The sequence below is a fragment of the Emys orbicularis genome, chromosome 9 (assembly GCF_028017835.1).
Source record: "Emys orbicularis isolate rEmyOrb1 chromosome 9, rEmyOrb1.hap1, whole genome shotgun sequence".
Classification (NCBI taxonomy): domain Eukaryota; kingdom Metazoa; phylum Chordata; order Testudines; family Emydidae; genus Emys; species Emys orbicularis.
The window spans coordinates 90,982,993-91,001,952 of NC_088691.1; the positions used below are offsets into that span (position 1 = coordinate 90,982,993).

The following is an 18,960-nucleotide window of genomic DNA, read 5'->3' on the forward strand; positions in this document are numbered from 1 at the left end:
AGGTCTACACTACTGCTTATGTTGATATAAGTTATGTCACTCAGAGGTGTGAAAAAGCCATCCCCCTGAGCAACACAAGTTACAACAACCTAAGTGCTGTCCATACGAGTGCTATGTCGGCGGGAGATGCTCTCCCGTCGACATAGCTTCCAGCTCTTGCAGAGATGGAGTAATTATGCCGACGGGAGGGCTCTCTTCTATCGGCATAGAGCATCATCACCAGAAGCATTACAGTGGCACAGCTGCATCAGTAATTTTTAGTAATTTTTAAAGTATTCTTTCCCTATTTCCTGGCATTCATTAAGTTAGATGTCCAATTGCTACTAAAATTTTTGGTGAAAACTGAAACAAAAAGTCATTTGGCACTTCTGCCATTTCCACATTTTCTGTTATTGTTTCCCTGCCTCATTGAGTAATGGGCCTACCCTGTCCTTGGTCTTCCTCTTGCTTCTAATGTATTTGTAGAATGTTTTCTTGTTACTCTTTATATCTCTAGGTAGTTTAATTGTGTTTTGTGCGTTGGTCTTTCTAATTTTGTCCCTATGTACATATTTGTTTATATTCATCCTTTGTAATTTGACCTATTTTCCACTTTTTGTAAGATTCTCTTTTGAGAATCATTGAAGATCTCCTGGTTAAGCCAGGGTGGTCTCTTGCCATACTTCCTACCTTTCCTATAGTTTGCTATTGTGCCCTTTTCTCTTTGAAAAACTGCCAACTCTCTTGAACTGTTTTTCCCCTTAGACTTGCTTCCCAAGGGATCTTACCTACCAGCTCCCTGAGTTTTCTATTTCTGCCTTCTTGAAATCCATTTTCTTTATTGTGCTGTTTTCCCTCCTACCATTCCTTAGAATAATGAACTCTTTATCATTTCATGATTAATTTACCTAAGCTGCCTTCCACTTTCAAATTCTCCCTTGTTTGTTAAAATCAAATCTAGAACAGCTTCTTCCCTAGTGGCTTTCTTTACCTTTTGAAATAAAAAATTATCTCCAATGCATCTTGGTTGGATAACACTGGTCTACAATTTTTGAGAAGTCGTCTGCTTCAGAGATAAAATGTGCTATTTATTATGTATTTAGATGTGCTGAATTCAAATATGACAATTAAAACAACTGATTGGCTACTGTTTCTAAGATATTTAAGTTTTTACATTTTATGTCTATGTATATTGTGTAGATAGTAGAGTTTTAATCTTAAATTGTAAACCTAGGTCTTTTCATGTGTTTATGGTTGCTTTACATGATAATATTTCACCTGTCCTGTTTATGTAACAGTTTAAAAATCAGCAAAAGGGTTATATAAATAAAATTTATTATGAAACAAAAGGCAAAAAACTATTCTGTACATAGTTTAGTCCTATTCAGTGTCTACTCGGCGCTTCTTGGCTTGTCTCTTGTATTCATTAAATGGAGCATCTCTTGTCACTGTCCAGCAATAGTCTGCAAGCATTGATGGGCTCCATTTGCCCTGATAGCGTTTCTCCATTGTTGCAATGTCCTGGTGAAACCGCTCGCCGTGCTCGTCGCTCACTGCTCCGCAGTTCGGTGGAAAAAAATCTAGATGAGAGTGCAAAAAATGTATCTTTAGTGACATGTTGCAACCAAGGCTTTTGTATGCCTTGAGGAGGTTTTCCACCAACAACCTGTAGTTGTCTGCCTTGTTGTTTCCGAGAAAATGTATTGCCACTAACTGGAAGGCTTTCCATGCCGTCTTTTCCTTGCCACGCAGTGCACGGTCAAATGCATCATCTCGAAGAAGTTCACGAATCTGAGGACCAACAAAGACACCTTCCTTTATCTTAGCTTCACTTAACCTTGGAAATTTTCCACAGAGGTACTTGAAAGCTGCTTGTGTTTTGTCAAAGTTCTTCATCAGACCCAGCTTGATGTGTAAGGGTGGTAACAAAATCTTCCTTGATTCAACAAGTGGTGGATGCTGAACACTTTTCCTCCCAGGCTCCAATGACTGTCGGAGTGGCCAATCTTTCTTGATGTAGTGGGAATCTCTTGCACGACTATCCCATTCGCAGAGAAAACAGCAGTACTTTGTGTATCCAGTCTGCAGACCAAGCAAGAGAGCAACAACCTTCAAATTGCCACAAAGCTGCCACTGATGTTGGTCATAGTTTATGCACCTCAAAAGTTGTTTCATGTTGTCATAGGTTTCCTTCATATGGACTGCATGACCAACTGGAATTGATGGCAAAACATTGCCATTATGCAGTAAAACAGCTTTAAGACTCGTCTTCGATGAATCAATGAACAGTCTCCACTCATCTGGATTGTGAACGATGTTGAGGGCTGCCATCACACCATCGATGTTGTTGCAGGCTACAAGATCACCTTCCATGAAGAAGAATGGGACAAGATCCTTTTGACGGTCACGGAACATGGAAACCCTAACATCACCTGCCAGGAGATTCCACTGCTGTAGTCTGGAGCCCAACAGCTCTGCCTTACTCTTGGGTAGTTCCAAATCCCTGACAAGGTCATTCAGTTCACCTTGTGTTATGAGGTGTGGTTCAGAGGAGGAGGATGGGAGAAAATGTGGGTCCTGTGACATTGATGGTTCAGGACCAGAAGTTTCATCCTCTTCCTCTTCCTCGTCTGACTCAAGTGCGAATGATTCTGGTGCATCAGGAACCGGCAGTCCTTCTCCGTGGGGTACTGGGTGTATAGCTGATGGAATGTTTGGATAATGCACAGTCCACTTTTTCTTCTTTGACACACCTTTCCCAACTGGAGGCACCATGCAGAAGTAACAATTGCTGGTATGATCTGTTGGCTCTCTCCAAATCATTGGCACTGCAAAAGGCATAGATTTCCTTTTCCTGTTCAACCACTGGCGAAGATTTGTTGCACAAGTGTTGCAGCATATGTGTGGGGCCCACCTCTTGTCCTGATCTCCAATTTTGCAGCCAAAAGAAAGGTGATAGGCTTTCTTAACCATAGTGGTTATACTGCGCTTTTGTGATGCAAAAGTCACTTCACCACAAACATAGCAGAAGTTATCTGCACTGTTCACACAAGTACGAGGCATCTCTGCTCACTTTGGATAAACAGAAATGTGTCCCTTTGCAAAATCAAACACTGACAAATAAGAGAGCACGACACTGTATGATTTCTAGAGCTGATATAGGGCAATTTGTTCAGCAGAGTGATGTAAGCTTCGTTATGATTGCATCATCCATGACTTCTAGGAATAACAGGTTGCAATTCATATCATGTATGACGCAATACCAGCTTCAGATTGCATCATTCATTGTTTTGCCTAAAAAGCAAGTACTGTCCAAACCCAGTCATAGATTTATTCATAGATCCAGTCAAAGATGTATTTTAGTCATTTCTGGTTTAAATTGAGATCCCTTCCCTTTATAACTCACTTATCCTCCGCCATTCCCAAGTCAAGGGTCGTATATACTGACCCAATAGCATATCTTGAAAACTAGAGCCAATCAACAATTTTAAGCATCATTTTCGTTCTCAGTGACCCAGAATTAGTAAAGTTTGACTACATTTATTTCAGAAGCATTTTGGCTGTAGAGCAGTGTAATCTGTGCCCTGTTGTGTTATTTTCCCAACAGATGTCTACATAGTTGAAGTCCCCCATCACTGCCAAGTCCTGTGCTTTGTATGATTTTGTTAGTCGTTTATAAAAAGCCTCATCCACCTCCTCTTCCTGGGTAGGTGGTCTGTAGTAGACCCCTACCATGACATCGCTCTTGTTTTTTACCTTTTATCCTTACCCAGAGACTTTCAACAAGTGTCTCCTATTTCCATCTCACCCTCAGTCCAAGTGTATACATTTTTTATATATAAGGCAACACCTCCTCTCTTTTTTCCCCAGTCTGTCCTTCCTGGGCAATCTGTACCCTTCTATACCAATATTCCAGTCATGTGTATTATCCCACCAACTCTCTGGGATGCCAACTATGTCATTCATGTTTATCGACTAGCATGTCTAGTTCTTTCTGCTTATGCCCTATACTTCTTGCATTAGCATACAGACATCTAAGATGCTGATTTGATTTCCCCCCATGTTCTCTCTTCTCTCCCCCGTATCCCTGCTGTAACGGCCCATGCTCCCCCCAGATTCTGACCCTTCACCCAGGTCTCCATGTTTGTCTCATAATGGAAGGAAAAAGGAGCTGCATTGTATGTGTGGGGGAAGTAAGGAGGGGGTCTCTTTGGTGGAGGGGAAGCATCTCTGTGAGGAGGGCCCTGGAAGGGTTTCTGGGTGCTTGTTGCCATGGGCAGTGGGGAGGGAGATGGGCTTTGTTTAGGAGTCAGAGGGAAGGTCACTGGTTGGGGAGACTCTCTATGGTGAGGTAGGAATAGGCTCTCTGTGAAACAATGGGGGTCTTTGTGAAGGTGGACTGTCTGGAAGGAAACACCTGGGGGAAGGTCTCCCTGGGTGTGTGGATGAAGCTGTTGCTGAGAAGTAGGAGATCTGTGAGGTGAGTCTCTGGGTGGGGGAGGGTTGAGAGCTTCTCCGGGGGGTGAGGGGCCTCTGAGTGAGGGTAGGGCTTGCTGTGGGAGAAAGGGGTCTCTGTGGAGGGAGGGGCTCACTGAGCAGTGGGAGGGCTGGAGTCTCTGGGTGAGGTGCTCTGGGAGCGAGGGGACAGAAGTCCACTCTGGGGGATCGATTCACTGTGTGGCAGGAACCCCTTAGAGACCTGTGAGGAATGAAGAGTCCCTGTGGGATGGGGGTTCCTCATAGTAGGGGGTGGGGCCTCTGGGGGAGCGTGGGGCTCTCTCTTGGAAGGGGTGGGGGCTCTGCGAAGGAGGGGGAGGGTGTCTGTGCGAGCGTGGGGGTCTCAGAAGGGGGTGTGGTCCCTGTGAGGGGCAGAGGGGGTATCTTTCTGGGAAGGGGCGGGGTCACTCAGGGTGGGGGGGGGTCCCCGTAGGCGCGTTGAGGTCACTCACGGAAGGGGGCTGGGTCTCTTTGAAGGAGGGGGGTAATCTGTGGCCACTCAGGGAAGTGGGGGGGTCCCTGGAGGAGCGTGGGGTTCTCTCAGGGAAGGGCCCAGGGGTCAGGGAAGGGGGCGGGAGGGCCCGATGGGCGCGTGGGGGTGCCTGTGGGGAAAGCGCTGCGCACTGGGACAGGAGCGCTCCGTGTGGAGACGAGGGAGGAGGGGCTCGCTCCATGACACCAGCTTTTCGCTGTGGGGGGAGGGGGAGCCGCTCGCAGCCGCCGCGGCGCTACCCCAGACAGTAGGCGGGGCTGGAGGCGGGGGCGCGCGCCCGCCGGGTTGGTGCCCGCGCTCCGCCGTCTCCGCAGTGAGGTCACGGGTGGGCGGTGCGTGCGCGGCTTCTGCTCCACTGTTGGGGTGTCGGAGACCCCACGATGCAGGGTGAGCAGCCGGGCGGCGGGGTGAGGGGACCTGCTACGGACGCGGCGGGCAGAGCGCCCCGGGGGTGGCGGGAAGGGGGGCAGGGGGAGTGCGTGCGGCGGAGAGGGGGAGGGGAGGTTATTCGTGAGAGGGGTAGGAGTGTCTGGGGGAAGGGGGCAAATCCAGGGGACTGTGTGGAGAGGAGCTGATTATGCCTGCAGTGGAGGAGTGTCTGTGGGGGATGGGGGTTTAGTCCATAGGCGTCTGTGGGGGAGGGAGCATTATCCCTAAGCTGGGGGAGTGTCTGTGGGGGATGGGGCTGGGGGGGGGAGGGAGGGGTGTTATTTCGTGGTCGGGTGTGCGTTCGGGGGAGGGGGACCCCATAAGGAGGGGGGTCATAATGTGGGGAGTCACTGGATGAAGGGAATTATTCCTGGTTGGGAAGGGTGGGTTGTGTGTGTGTCCTGGGGGTGGGGTTGTGAAGAGTTGGGTGGTGGGGTTTGTGTGAGGTGGGTTTGTGTGTGGATGGGGCCGAGGAGAAGTTGTGTGTGTGACGTGTGCCGTTGAGAGGTGGGAATCAGGGGGCTACACGAGAATTGTCAGGGGGTTGGAAGAGTCAGTGGTAGGTTTGAATGCGGGATCACTTCAGTATTTGGGGTGTCCGTGGAAGGAAGGAGAAAAGGGTAAGTCCTGTGTTTGATGGAGTCCAGTCAGAGGAGAGCCTGGGTAATGGTTGAGTGAGTGATGTAGACTGAGGTGGAGGTGAGTCATAGGCGGGAAGGGCAGGCTAGTCTGGGTGGAGTGTGAGAGAGACGGGATGGTGGTGAGTGTTGGGGTTATTCCAGGAAGGGTCAGTGTGTCAGAGGAAAGCATGGGGGAGGGGACGTTAATCTCAGGGAAAATATAGCGCATGTGAGCTGCGGAAAAACACATAATAAGTATAGAGGTTGGCTGAGAGGAAGCAGTAGTGGTGAGTGTTGCATGGCGTCTGGTGTGGGAAAGGGTCTAGGCTGTTTCAGTTTAGTTATGTTGGATTTGTTTGGATGGTACTGAATGTAAAAAGTGTGAGAATTGAGGTTGGGAGAAAATACCTTCATTTCATGAACATATTCAAGGAAAGAGGGGCTGGCTGGTTGTCCCCTTTCCCTGTGTTAATCTTGTCTTATTTTGCAATGCATGGAAGAGAGATGTGGTCATCCCTTTTTTTCTGGATTTACAGAGCATTGAATGGGGCGAGGGAATAGGTGATTCCCCTCTGTGTCCCCTTTGCCACATGTTTGCAGCACTCTGAGTTACATTACTGCTGCAAGGTTTATGCAGCTGCCATAATAGGGTTTATGATTTTAAATCAAAGCTCTCTGCAAATTAGTTAGTTATTTAGGGAACATATCCCTACTTTACTATATTGAATCCATTTCAAAATTGAGAGACTGTTTTAGATAAATATTGTACTCTTCAAATAAATTCGAATGATGATTACTGATCTTTTCTTCTTTTTACAGGTTATATAAAAGGATTGACAGAGATTTGTATTACTAGCCCCAAAAATGAATCTTGCCGATGGCCTGGATCTTATTTTCATTGCCAATAATTTGGGGTAGGAAAACTGATACATGCTAGGGTAATTTTTACTGATGCTGACACTATAGGGATGTTTAGTTTCCACCAGCAACCGTCGATCAGCCTTTAATTTGTGGATTTATCACTGAATTACTATAATAAATTTCTCCACCACTGGAGGTGTGATTTAAACTTGGCTGCACAATAAATAAATAAAGCGACTAAGCTCTGTGCTCGATCCTGTGAGTTGAAAGGGATGTGCTGCATAAGTATACACACAACTGAAATTAACTTTTGGAAGATTTGCATTAACACCAGCACTGCTCAGTGAGAACAAGTGATAATTTTTGTATTTTAATACTTAAATGCAAGCATATATGAAAAGCCAATATGTTTTTTAAAAGAAAAACTTGATCAAAACCAGACTTTTTTTGCACCAAACCCCAATTTTTCTACTAGATTAATTCATTAGAATGATTTATAAATAATGGTGTAGGGGTATGAAATTATACCCTTTTGTATGTACATTGTGCTGTCCATTTAATCCATTTAATAAAAGAGAACTGAACAAATATTTTTAAACCCAAAATAAAACGTTTGTTAACCCTTCCACCCTTGAATTTGATGCTGCTACATGCAGAACGGATTACATTTGTAGCTCTTGAGGTCAAAGGATTAAATTCTCACTTTAAGGAGGTGGCACATTTGCTGGGTGTGAGATAATTAAAATAGTTGGAAATTGGCGTGTTTTTAAGAAAAACAAAACAAACACACAACTAGGAAGATGCACATTTCAAACTTATTTATTTAAAATTCTGCAGTTCAGTGATGGAAAGTCCACAAACAGATTTCTCTATAAGTCCAGGTTCTGAGCAAAAAGAGAGTGAGGTCCAAGAAGATGGCAGTCCACCAGTAAAAAAAGTAATGACAGAGAAGCATGTAAATAGCAAAGTACAAGCTGTAGTAAATAAGTTGCCAAAAATAAAGAAGGAAAACGCGGATGAATATGAAGAAACTCCCATGGAGTCTGATGGAGAAAATGCCAAACCAAACAGTACTACATTATCTGAGTCTTTGAATTTAAATCCTGGTTTGAAACACACATTGGCACAGTTCCATTTAAGCAGCCAGAGTTCACTGGGTGGACCAGCAGCTTTTTCAGCTCGTTATTCCCAGGAAAGCATGTCACCCACTGTCTTTGTGCCTCTTCCATCACCACAGATACTTCCTAGTCCACTGCTCATTCCTTCAGACAGTTCCACTGAGCTCACTCAGAGTATACTAGAGGGAGAATCTATTTCTTGTTTTAAAGTTGGAGGGGAAAAGAGACTCTGTTTGCCTCAAGTGTTGAATTCAGTGCTCCGAGACTTTTCACTACAGCAAATTAATACAGTGTGCGATGAACTGTATATATACTGCTCGAGGTGCACTTCTGACCAGCTTCATATCCTAAAGGTTTTGGGAATCCTTCCATTTAATGCCCCATCCTGTGGGTTGATCACACTGACCGATGCTCAAAGACTATGCAATGCTCTACTACGTCCTCGCACTTTTCCTCAAAATGGCACTCTGCTTCCTGCAAAAAACACATTGGTCCAATTGAAAGAGACTGGCAGTGCCTTTGAAGTAGAGCATGAATGCTTGGGCAAGTGCCAGGGTTTGTTTGCACCTCAATTTTATCTTCAGCCGGATGCTCCGTGTATCCAGTGTTTGGAGTGCTATGGAATGTTTTCACCCCAGACATTTGTGATGCATTCGCATAGATCTCCTGACAAGAGGACCTGCCACTGGGGCTTTGAATCAGCCAAATGGCATTGTTATCTTCATGTTAACCAAAAATATTTAGGCACTTCAGAGGAGAGAAAACTGAAGCATCTTTTGGAGGAAATGAAGGAGAAGTTTAGCATGAAAAATCAGAAAAGAATTCAATCCAAAGTAAGTGAAACTACCCTTGAAAAACTTGTGGATCAAAGATGAAATATTTATTTTTAAAAGTATGTTCATTTTTATCAATATGAATAGGTATCAGACCAAGTATAAGTTAAGTCCACTATAAATCTTCAACACAGATAATACAAAGCAGTAATGAATATTCCTTTCGTGTTGGAGTTTTTATGGTGGTAGAAAACTTGCCAAAAAACATTTAGTCTAAAAGCTAGGTTTCTTTTTCTTTAAACTGGCAAAAGCTAGGAACTTTAGAGCCATCATGGAAACACTGTGCAACTTTTCTCATTTCAATTATCAATTTTGTGTGATATTCTATGTAGTGTGTGCGCCAAGGCTAAGCAAAGCAGGAGGGAGCCTAAGAATGGAGCGTCAACTTTAATTCTGTTTTTGTCAGTTAAAGCGAGTTTATTAGCTTGCCAAACACCCGGTAGCATGCCATGATTTTTCAATTAATGTAATGGTACATTGATAAGATACTATTTAAAAATGGAAGACTCTGGTAATGTGTTTTTTTTTTTTTTTTTTTTCATTAAGCAGGTTATATATAATATAGATATGCCATAAATGTTTTTTTAAGCAATCTAACTAACAGTTCTTTATGCTAGCAGATTGAGATACTATGGAGGGACTTGTAATAAAAATATGCAAATAGTATTGCTATAAGTCTCTACATTCCTTCACAAACATAAAGCTAGTCTGTGCCCAAAGAGCTCATAATCTGAATAAGACAAATATTAGCCAAAACATTAAATAGTCCTAGTGAAGGAATTATTAGTGCTTGAAGAAGTGGGTTATAAGAGATTTGGAGGAGAAGTGAGGGTAAGTGATGGTTTCAGAGTAGCAGCCGTGTTAGTCTGTATCCGCAAAAATAACAGGAGTACTTGTGGCACCTTAGAGACTAACAAATTTATTAGAGCATAAGCTTTCGTGGGCTACAACCCACTTCTTCGGATGCAGGAGATTGTTTGAAGCACTGGTTGCCTTGATGTTTGTGTGCAACTACACCTCTTCCCCGATATAATGCGGTCCGATATAATGCGAATTCGGATATAACACAGTAAAGCAGCGCTCCAGGGGACGGGGCTGCTTTACCTCGTTATATCCGAATTCGTGTTACTGCAAGCGGTTCCTCTGCACCTCCCCTGTTACTTGCTGCGGCCCTCCCCGGGGCCCCCCACCCCAACTCACCTCCACTCCGCCGTCTCCCACGAGCACGCCGCAGCTCCGCTTCTCCCCCCACCCTCCCAGGCTTGCCGTGCCAATCAGCTGTTTTGCGCGGCAAGCCTGGGAGGGAGGAGAAGCGGAGCTGAACAGCGTGCTCGTGGGAGGAGGAGGAGGAGGTGGAGCGGAGGTGAGCTGGGGTGGGGAGTGGTTCCTCTGCGCTCCCCCCTTTACTTGCTGCGGCCCCCCTGCCCCAGCTCACCTCCGCTCCGCCTCCTCCCACGAGCGCGCCGCTCAGCTCCGCTTCTCCTCCCTCCCAGGCTTGCCGCGCAAAACAGCTGATTGGCGCGGCAAGCCTGGGAGGGAACGGGGGGGAAGTGGAGCTGCGGCGTGCTTGTGGGAGGAGATGGAGCGGAGGAGAGCTGGGGGGCCCCGGGGAGGGCCGCAGCAAGTAACGGGGGGGCGCAGAGGAACCGCTCCCTGCTCCAGCTTATCTCCGTCTCCCCTGAGCGCGCCGCCGCTGCTCCGCTCCCCCCCCCCCCTTCCAGACTTGCCAGGCCAAACAGCTGATTGGCGTGGCAAGCCTGGGGGGGGGGGGAGAGAAGCTGGGGCGGGGAGCAGTAAAAGTGGTTTCTCTCCCTACCCTGATGTAACGCGGTCTCACCTATAACACAGTGAGATTTTTTTGGCTCCCGAGGACCGCATTATATCGGGGTAGAGGTGTATTAATTTTTCTGTAGGGAGAGTTTAAATTTTGAGGTTTTGAAATGCTTCCCTCTTCCTGTTGGGTTACACTGTGTTCTTTGAAGCATTTACCTGTGCACTTTCAAGCTACAGGCCTGATCACACACCCATTAAAGTGGGTGCAAGTTTTTCCATCCAATTCAATGGGAGCAGCAGCTGACCATGAACGTTACTGGTAGTTGGCACCCCTTGGAATCAAGTCCTGAGAAACCATCAGTGTAGGGACCCAGGGGCTGCCCACTTTACAACAGTAATGTGACAGTTATTAATAGGCCCATAGAGAATTTTGACATTTGAACATTATAGCATGCCTGTAGAACATCCTCCTTCCACACATACAATTATTACTAGTGTGCACAGATGTTCATAGTATGGTTGGTGGTGTGCTTGCTCCGAGAATGATTAACCACTACATCACTCTATCGTTGCAGTGCCACACACTGGTATAGCAGCTGCAAAAGTACAAATATTCTTTCTCTGCTTTCTACCTCTCAGTGACAGTTTTGACAGTCTAAAGCACTGGCTCTGTCACTTCTCAAGCTGGTTGTATGCAGGCCCAAAAGTAACAAGGGCAATGTTCAGGTGGTCTCTGCTGGGTCCAGTCCATGAAACCCACCAGCTCAGAGCAGGTCTGAGGACAGCAGCGGTAGTATTAAGTTTGTGTTGTCTTTTCTTGTTCACCCTTGCAGAACTCTTCTCCCCCTCCCCCCAGCAAAGGAGGACATGGAAATAGAATGATAAATACAATTTTGTGATAACTTTGGACTGCCCCACTCCTATTTCTTGCTGCTAAAGGGAAACAAAAGAGAATGAAACATAAGGCACCTGCAGAACAGGAAAACAATAACACAAATTCAATTTTAAAAATTACTGAATAAAGAATTGAAAGTAATAAAATCAAGCTCCTTGAGCACTGCCACTTCCAGACCCCTAGTTGCCTCACTTTTCTTCTGAAGTTTTCACTCTCCAAATTCATTCCCCTCACAATACAAGTATGCTTTGATCTCACCTATCTTAAAAAATAAAACACCCTTGACCCAAACGGTTTCACCAACGTTATTTCCCCTTCACCTCCAAGCTAACTGAATTGACTGTCTACAGCTGATGTATTGACTTTCTCTCATTCAGCTCAGTTCTTGACTCTCAACAATCCAATTTCCACGCTCTCCATTCCATTGAAACTGCTCTCACTAAACTCTCTAATGATCTCTTCAATGGCATGTCTACACTACAAGTGCTACAGTAGCACACCTGCGGTACAGCAGGTATGGTGCTGTAGCAAAGATACTTGCTATAGCAATGGAAGGGGCCCTCCAAGATATATATTGGTACCAGTGCTGTTCAGCAAAATGATCTGGAAAAGGGGATGAACAGTGAGGTGGCAAAATTTGCAGGTAATACAAAATTATTCAAGATTGATAAGTCAAAAGCTGACTGTGAAGAGTTACAAAGAGATCCCACTAAACTGGGTGACAAAATGGCGGATGAAATTCAGTGTTTATTACTTTGCATTTATCCACATTAGAAAAAATAATCCTAGCTATACATACAAAATGTTGAGCTCTAAATTAGCTGTTACCACTCATCAAAGAGATCTTGCAGTCATTGTGGATAGGTCCCTGAAAAGATCTGCTAAATGTGCAGTGGAAGTCAAAAAAGCTAAGAGAATGTTAGGAAAGGGGTAGATAATAAGACAGAAAATATCATAATGCCACTACATAAATCCATGGTACACCCACACCTTATATGTTGCATGCAGTTTTGGTCCCCCATCTCAAAAAAGATATAGTAGAAGTGGAAAAGTTTCAGAGACGAGCAATGAAAATGATTAGGGTATGGAACAGTTTCAATATGAGGAGGGAGAAAAAAGACTGGGACTGTTCATCATAGAAAAGAGACAACTAAGGGGAGGTATGATAGAGGTCTATAAAATTATGAATGGTATGGAGAAAGTGATTAGGGACGTGTTATTTACCCTTTCACATAACACATGAACTAGTGGTTGTCCAATGAAATTAATACAATTTTAAAAAAAAGGAAATATTTCTTCACACAGTGTACTGTCCACCTGTGGAACTCATTGCCATGGGATGTTGTGAAGTCCAAAAGTATAACGGTTCAAAAAAGAATTAGATAAGTTAATGGAGGATAGGTCCATCAGTGGCTATTAACCAAGATGGTCAGGAATGCAACCCCATGCTCCAGGTGTCCTTCAACCTCCAACTGCCACTGACCACTATCAGAGACAGGATACTGGGCTAGATGGATCATTGGTCTGACCCAGTATGCCTGTTCTTCTGTTCATATGTAATCAAAACTGAGCTGGCATCTTCCCCAAGCCATTGCCTTCCTTTCCTTTCACGAAGGCCCAGGTAGCCTGAATGTCATCACAGCCCTATCTCTGGACCCACATATATAGGCAGTGTCTAAATCTTGCCGCTTTTTATGTACCAGTTCAAAGATCTAACAACTGTCTGTCCAGGCTGCTTAAACTCTTGCCATGATCACTGTGATCTCCTCCTCCCTGGCCTTGACTGCTGCAGTCGTCTTCTCACCCACGCCCACTTTGGTCTCCCTTTAGTTTATTCAGAATGCTGGTAGGATCATTTTAGTAGAACATTGCTCTGACCACCCGACCTCTACCTTTTTGCATCCCTCCATTGACTATGCTTCTGATGAAGGATTTTAAATGTAAAGACTATTTAACCCCACCTTACCTAGATCTATTATCTTATACTGTTGACCTTCACCTTTGCTCTGTCCATGATCTCTGTTTTGATTGCCTTCTAGTCTGCTTTTCCCACAAGTGCCGCCACACTGCTCAGTAGGTATGGGGAAAACTCCCAGTCATAATCTGCAGAGTCAACAGTTTTTCTTCTGAATCTCTCCTTAAATCCTACCTCTGCAGTAGTACTTAAAAACAAACCAACAAAAAACAACCAACCAACCAAAACCAAAAACCAAAAAAACCCCATACAAACCCCTGTCAGCTGATAATGGCTAAGCAGGTTATGAGCTGAAACCACTACCTACTATGCTCATTTAACTGATACCTTATCTTCCCACTCCATTACATCACCATTTGTCTTTCATTCACGTGTTATGTCTTGTCTTACCTTGTGAGCTTTTTTGGGACAGAAAGGGTCTGAGTTACTTGTTTGTTCAGTACCTACCACAGTGGTCTTCAGATCCCTGACTGAGGCCCTAGATGCTACCATGATACAAATATAAATACATTTCTTCATTTTATATTCATACTTTTATTAAGTTTTTGGCAATGACTTTATTTGTTTTGGTTTTTTTTAGAAAAGAGCCTGGAAGCATTTGTTTTATGTAAAAATGATTTTTATATAGCCTTTACAAACATGAGTAAAATGAGGTCAAATTTTAGGCTTACCAGCTTTGATAATGTCTTTTTATGTATAGTATATTTAAATATCTGTCAACTACTTAAAATCTGTGATTTGGTTGGATGTGCTTATATGTGCATATGCAGTCTATATTTAAATAGACACTTTCCCTCAGGGGCTGAAAATGTTATTAATAGTTTGGTTTAGAATGGCTGGACCTGGACAGTGAATGAGAGAAAATGTTTTTAGGAAAACATTTCAATTATATATTTAAATGTATCTGCCAGAGGCTTTACCAAGTAACATTTTCATTGTATTTGGAATAATTCAGTTGTGAAATAGACACCGAAGGAGAACATGTGCATTAAAAAAACTCGTCTGATAGCATAGTAATGTATAACATAATTGTATAAAAGGTCACCTGTAAATTAAAACATCTGATATAAAAGGTGGAGATAATGTAATCCAGAAATGATAAAAGTAAAAATCATACTGTACAATAGCCGTTATATAAGTAGAAGAATGAATATAAAGTATTTAAATTATCAGAATGACCTCACTAATAGACTGGAATCCAGCTTCTCAGGCCATTTGTGTGGAAGTTATGTGTTCTCTGTATTTCAAATCCTTTACATTTAAGGTAGTATTTATTGTCTTAAAAGCTTTTACCATTCTGGGACCTAGCTCCTTTGGGGCCTACATCTTCCCAGTGTCCTGTCCTGAGATCAGTAGGGGGCATTCTTGATTTTAGTTCCTAAGATTGAACTTGGTAGACTGAAGATTCTGATTGGAAGGTTGTTGGCTACGAACTTGCTCTCTGTCACGGTCTGTTAGAGTTCAAGTTTGACTCTACAGGGCGAAGTGCAAGGTACGCTTATCTAATCAGGTATTCTCTCAACAGCTAAGGATGTAGTTATGAGAACTTATTTTTGGGATTCCTACTGCAAGGTTGTTATATACTGGTAGATATATGTGTGCACACTTAAAATTTTTTTTTTCATAGGTGTTAAAATATGTGTGTTGTTCATGTGTGTATCAGACTCTCTTGTGGTAATATTACTGCTTTTTGCACAGTGGAGCATTGAATATTGCCAGAAATTGATAAGGAATGTTTTCCAGGCTCCATATTCTTGAAACAAAATGAACAAGAATTTCTATTCAAATATGAAATGAGGAAGGCTTTTAAGATGTCATTCCCTAGCAATATCTAAAGTATGTCAGTATTTCAAGATAACAATGTTTAGTCATGTTATTGTGGTGAATCTGTCCCTCCTCTATAAACAGAAATCTATGACTCGTAAAATCCCCTAGTGTGTGATTGGAGTAATTTGCTGCTGCTTTTTTTTTTTGTAGACTTCATTTTGCAATAAAGTACGTGACAACTGTGTAAAGTGAGGTGAACATTTCATTGCAGCATGGGCCCTGCCCTTGCCCCCATTAGCAGTCCTGGGTTCTACTTCCCTTTACTACATATAATTATAGTATGCTTCTGGCAGAAATTTGGAAAGCCAATGAAATCTTTGTATGGATTTTTAAGGAGTTTTCCAATGCAGTTCAGTATGAAGACTAGGCTCAGGGATAAAGTGCATATTACTACTTTTTCCCTCTTGCTTTCTAGATATAGCTAATATAGATATTGTTAAAGTTGAATTTATGTGTAACACAATACATTTCTAAAATAAAGCAGGATCTTTCTTTTGAATCAAGAAGTTAATATCTGTAGCTTTAAGGTATATATTTGCAGTGTAGACACCCGTTCTGTCTTTTTGCATGTCATATTTCAGTCTAAGAGTTATCAGTTACTGAGATGCCGTACTTGAAAAATAATCCATTTGTGTTGTGTCTCTGAGCCAATTTTAGACTAGCATAGGTGAAAGTTCTATGTTTATATTTAATGCAGTTTCATCTTTACCCATAGTTGGATGGGACAAATTAGAGGTCATGCAGCTTTCCTTGCCCCACATTGCTGCTCTTCATTGGCCTATATTTCCTTTCTCCTCTCTCTGTTCCCCCATCCCCATCTGCCTTATGCTGCCCAGCTTGAAATAAAATGAGTTTATTGTATAAATGCTATTAATAATTGAATAACATTTTTACTAACTCTTTAGCAAAGCTGACTTGTTAGAAGTTGAAAGATGAGTAAAAACAACCCTAAATTGGTTTTATTTATTTATTTTTATTTCAGGCAGATCCTCAGCAAAGCCTAGAATTGCAGCAATGGTATCCAGTTATAAAGCATGAAGCAGACCCTGTTACTCAATCACATTCATTTGTCCATCCCAGGTAACTGAACATCTTCTACAGAAATGTGTATGTTCAGTATAATAGTTCTTTAATGATTCAAAGCTTATTTTAGGTTTTAAAATGTAATTATAACTTTACTTGTTAACTGAAATTTTATGGGAAAATTGCAGCATATTGCACAAGGATAAGTTAAGTCTACTGGATTTTTTTAGTGTAAGGTAGTGAAGTTGTCATGCTTAGTGCTAATAAACAAATGATACCTCACTTAATAGTAACTTTGTTTTGCTTAATAGAGATGTTTGAGCATTGTTGAACTGGAGAAAATTGGAAAGTGCAATTACACTGAGTCACTTTTCAAAGTAAAAATGGCTTTGTGGTGGATGCTAAATTCTAACCTCTCTGTAACTTAATGTGTGTGTAGAAAGCCACACACCTCATTAATGCCATAATTCAGGCCTGCACAACATACGGCCCGCGGGCCGCATGCGGCCCGCGGGGGCTCACTGTGCAGCCCGCGGGGGCTCACTCTCAAGCCTGGGAGGGAGGGGGAGCAGCGGCGCGCGAATCAGCTGTTTCGCGCGCCGCAGCCGCTCGGGGTCTCCCCCTCCCTCCCAGGCTCTCAAACCTGGGAGGGAGGGGGGGGGAGATCCCGAGCGGCCCCCCTGCCCCAAGCGGGACACGGGCAGGGAGCCCTCGCGCGCCGCCGCGCCTCCCCCTCCCCCCCCCCCCGCCCCAAGCGGGACACGGGCAGGGAGCCCTCGCGCGCTGCCGGCCCCGCCCCAAGCGGGAAACGGAGCCTGCGCGCGGCGCCGCACCCCCCAGGCCTCAAGCAGGACACGGAGCCCTCGCGCGCCGCTGCCCCTCCCCACTGCCCCAAGCGGGACACGGGCACGGAGCCCTCGCCCCCCCCCCAGCAGGGACACGGGGCTCAGCCACCGCCCCCGTCCTGAGCGCTTTTTGGCCTACCCCCCCCCCCCGGGACCCCTGCCCCATCCACCCCCTTCCCTGTCCCCTGACTGCCCTCCGCCGCCCCATCCAACTCCTCTCCTGATTCCCTATCCAACCACCCCTTCTCCCTGTCCCCTGACCACCCTTGGAACCCCTGCCCCTGACTGCCTCCCACCGCCCCATCCAACCCCTGCTCCTTCCTGACTGCCCCCCGGGACCCTTGCCCCCATTCAATCCCCCTGTTCCCTGCCATCTGACCGCCCCGACCCCTATCCACCCCCCCCCACCCCCCTGAACTCCCCTGCCCTCTATCCAACACCCCCTCCCTGCTCCCTTACCGCGCTGCCTGGAGGTGGCTGGCGGCGCTACAGCCACGCCGCTCGGCTGGAGCCGGGCCACGCCGCCACCGTGCAGTGCCTGGAGCACCGGGTCAGGCTGAGCTTGCAGCCCCCCCGCTTCCCGCGAATCAGCTGTTCACGCAGGAAGCCTGGGAGGGCTGAGAAGCAAGCGGCGGCTTCGCGCTCAGGCCCAGGGAGGCGGAGCAGAGGTGAGCTGGGGCGGGGAGCGGTTCCCCTCCGCGCCCCTCCCCCCGGGTTACCTGCTGTGGCGCAGGCGGCTCCCCCCACCCCAGCTCACGTCACCTCCGCTCCGTCTCCGCCTCCCTGGGCTTGAGCACGAAGCCACCGCTTGCTTCTCTGCCCTCCCAGGCTTCCCGCGCGAACAGCTGATTCACGGGAAGCGGGAGGGGGAGAAGCGGGGCAGAGTGTTCAGAGGCGGAGTGGAGGTGAGCTGGGGCCGGGGAGCGGGGCGGAGAGCTGGAGCACCCATGGGGTCGGCTCCTAAGGCGCCACTTTTGGATAATGTGCTCAGGGGGAGCAGCCGCTCCCTCTGCTCCCCCCCAGCTACGGTCCTGGTCACTTCAACTTACCGGTTGTTAAATTTAGAAGCCCTTTTAGAACCGGTTGTCCCGCGCAGGACAACTGGTTCTAAAAGGGCTTCTAAATTTAACAACTGGTTCCCGCGAACCGGTGCGAACCGGCTCCCGCTCACCACTGGAGACTCCCCATGCTGCTCTCACCCTAGGAGCCAGAGACCTCCCAGCAGGGCTGGTGAGTGCGGCCAGGGAAGGGGGAAGGGTGTGGTGGAATGAGTGTCTGGGAGATGTGCGGGGGGTGCTGGGCTTTGAGGGTGTGGAGGGCGCTGGGCAGTGGGGGAGGTTTGTGTGTTTTGGGGTGCTAGGCAGCGGGGGCCTGTTCGGGGGTGCTGGGCAGTGAGGGAGATCTGTGTGTGTCAGGGCACTGGGGATCTGTGTGGGGCATTGTTTAGTTGTGGTGGTGGGGCTGTGGGGAAGGGCACTGGGAGGGAGGGAGGAGAAATCTGTGTGTATTGGGAAACTAGCGAGTGGGGGGTTCTATGTGGGGTGCTGATGTGTATTAAGAGTTACCAGCTGGATTGTGGACTGATAGATCTGGACAGAGTTTATATTGAATGGGCAAATGAAAAAGATCGCAGGGAAAAACAGTAAGGTTAGTTTAGCCGTCTTTGACATTTCGACCAATAAGGAAATTAAAATGCATTTGTAATTACATATCTTATTCTTGGCTGATAATCATTTATTGATATTTTTAGGAAAATTTTCAATTTAAAACACAAACTTTTGTTTTTCTTTTT

The 18,960-nt window shown here is 45.5% G+C and overlaps 1 protein-coding gene across 1 annotated transcript in view; it reads left to right on the plus strand.

The window, feature by feature from the left end:
• Positions 1-5,265: 5,265 nt before the first annotated feature.
• The window catches only part of SKIL (SKI like proto-oncogene), a 36,520-nt gene continuing 22,825 nt past the window's right edge, over positions 5,266-18,960 (plus strand). The window contains exons 1-3 of the mRNA XM_065410846.1: positions 5,266-5,356; positions 6,838-8,830; positions 16,283-16,380. Coding sequence (XP_065266918.1) covers positions 7,724-8,830; positions 16,283-16,380 — 1,205 coding nt within the window. The 5' untranslated portion in view covers positions 5,266-5,356; positions 6,838-7,723. The remainder of the gene's footprint in view (positions 5,357-6,837; positions 8,831-16,282; positions 16,381-18,960) is intronic.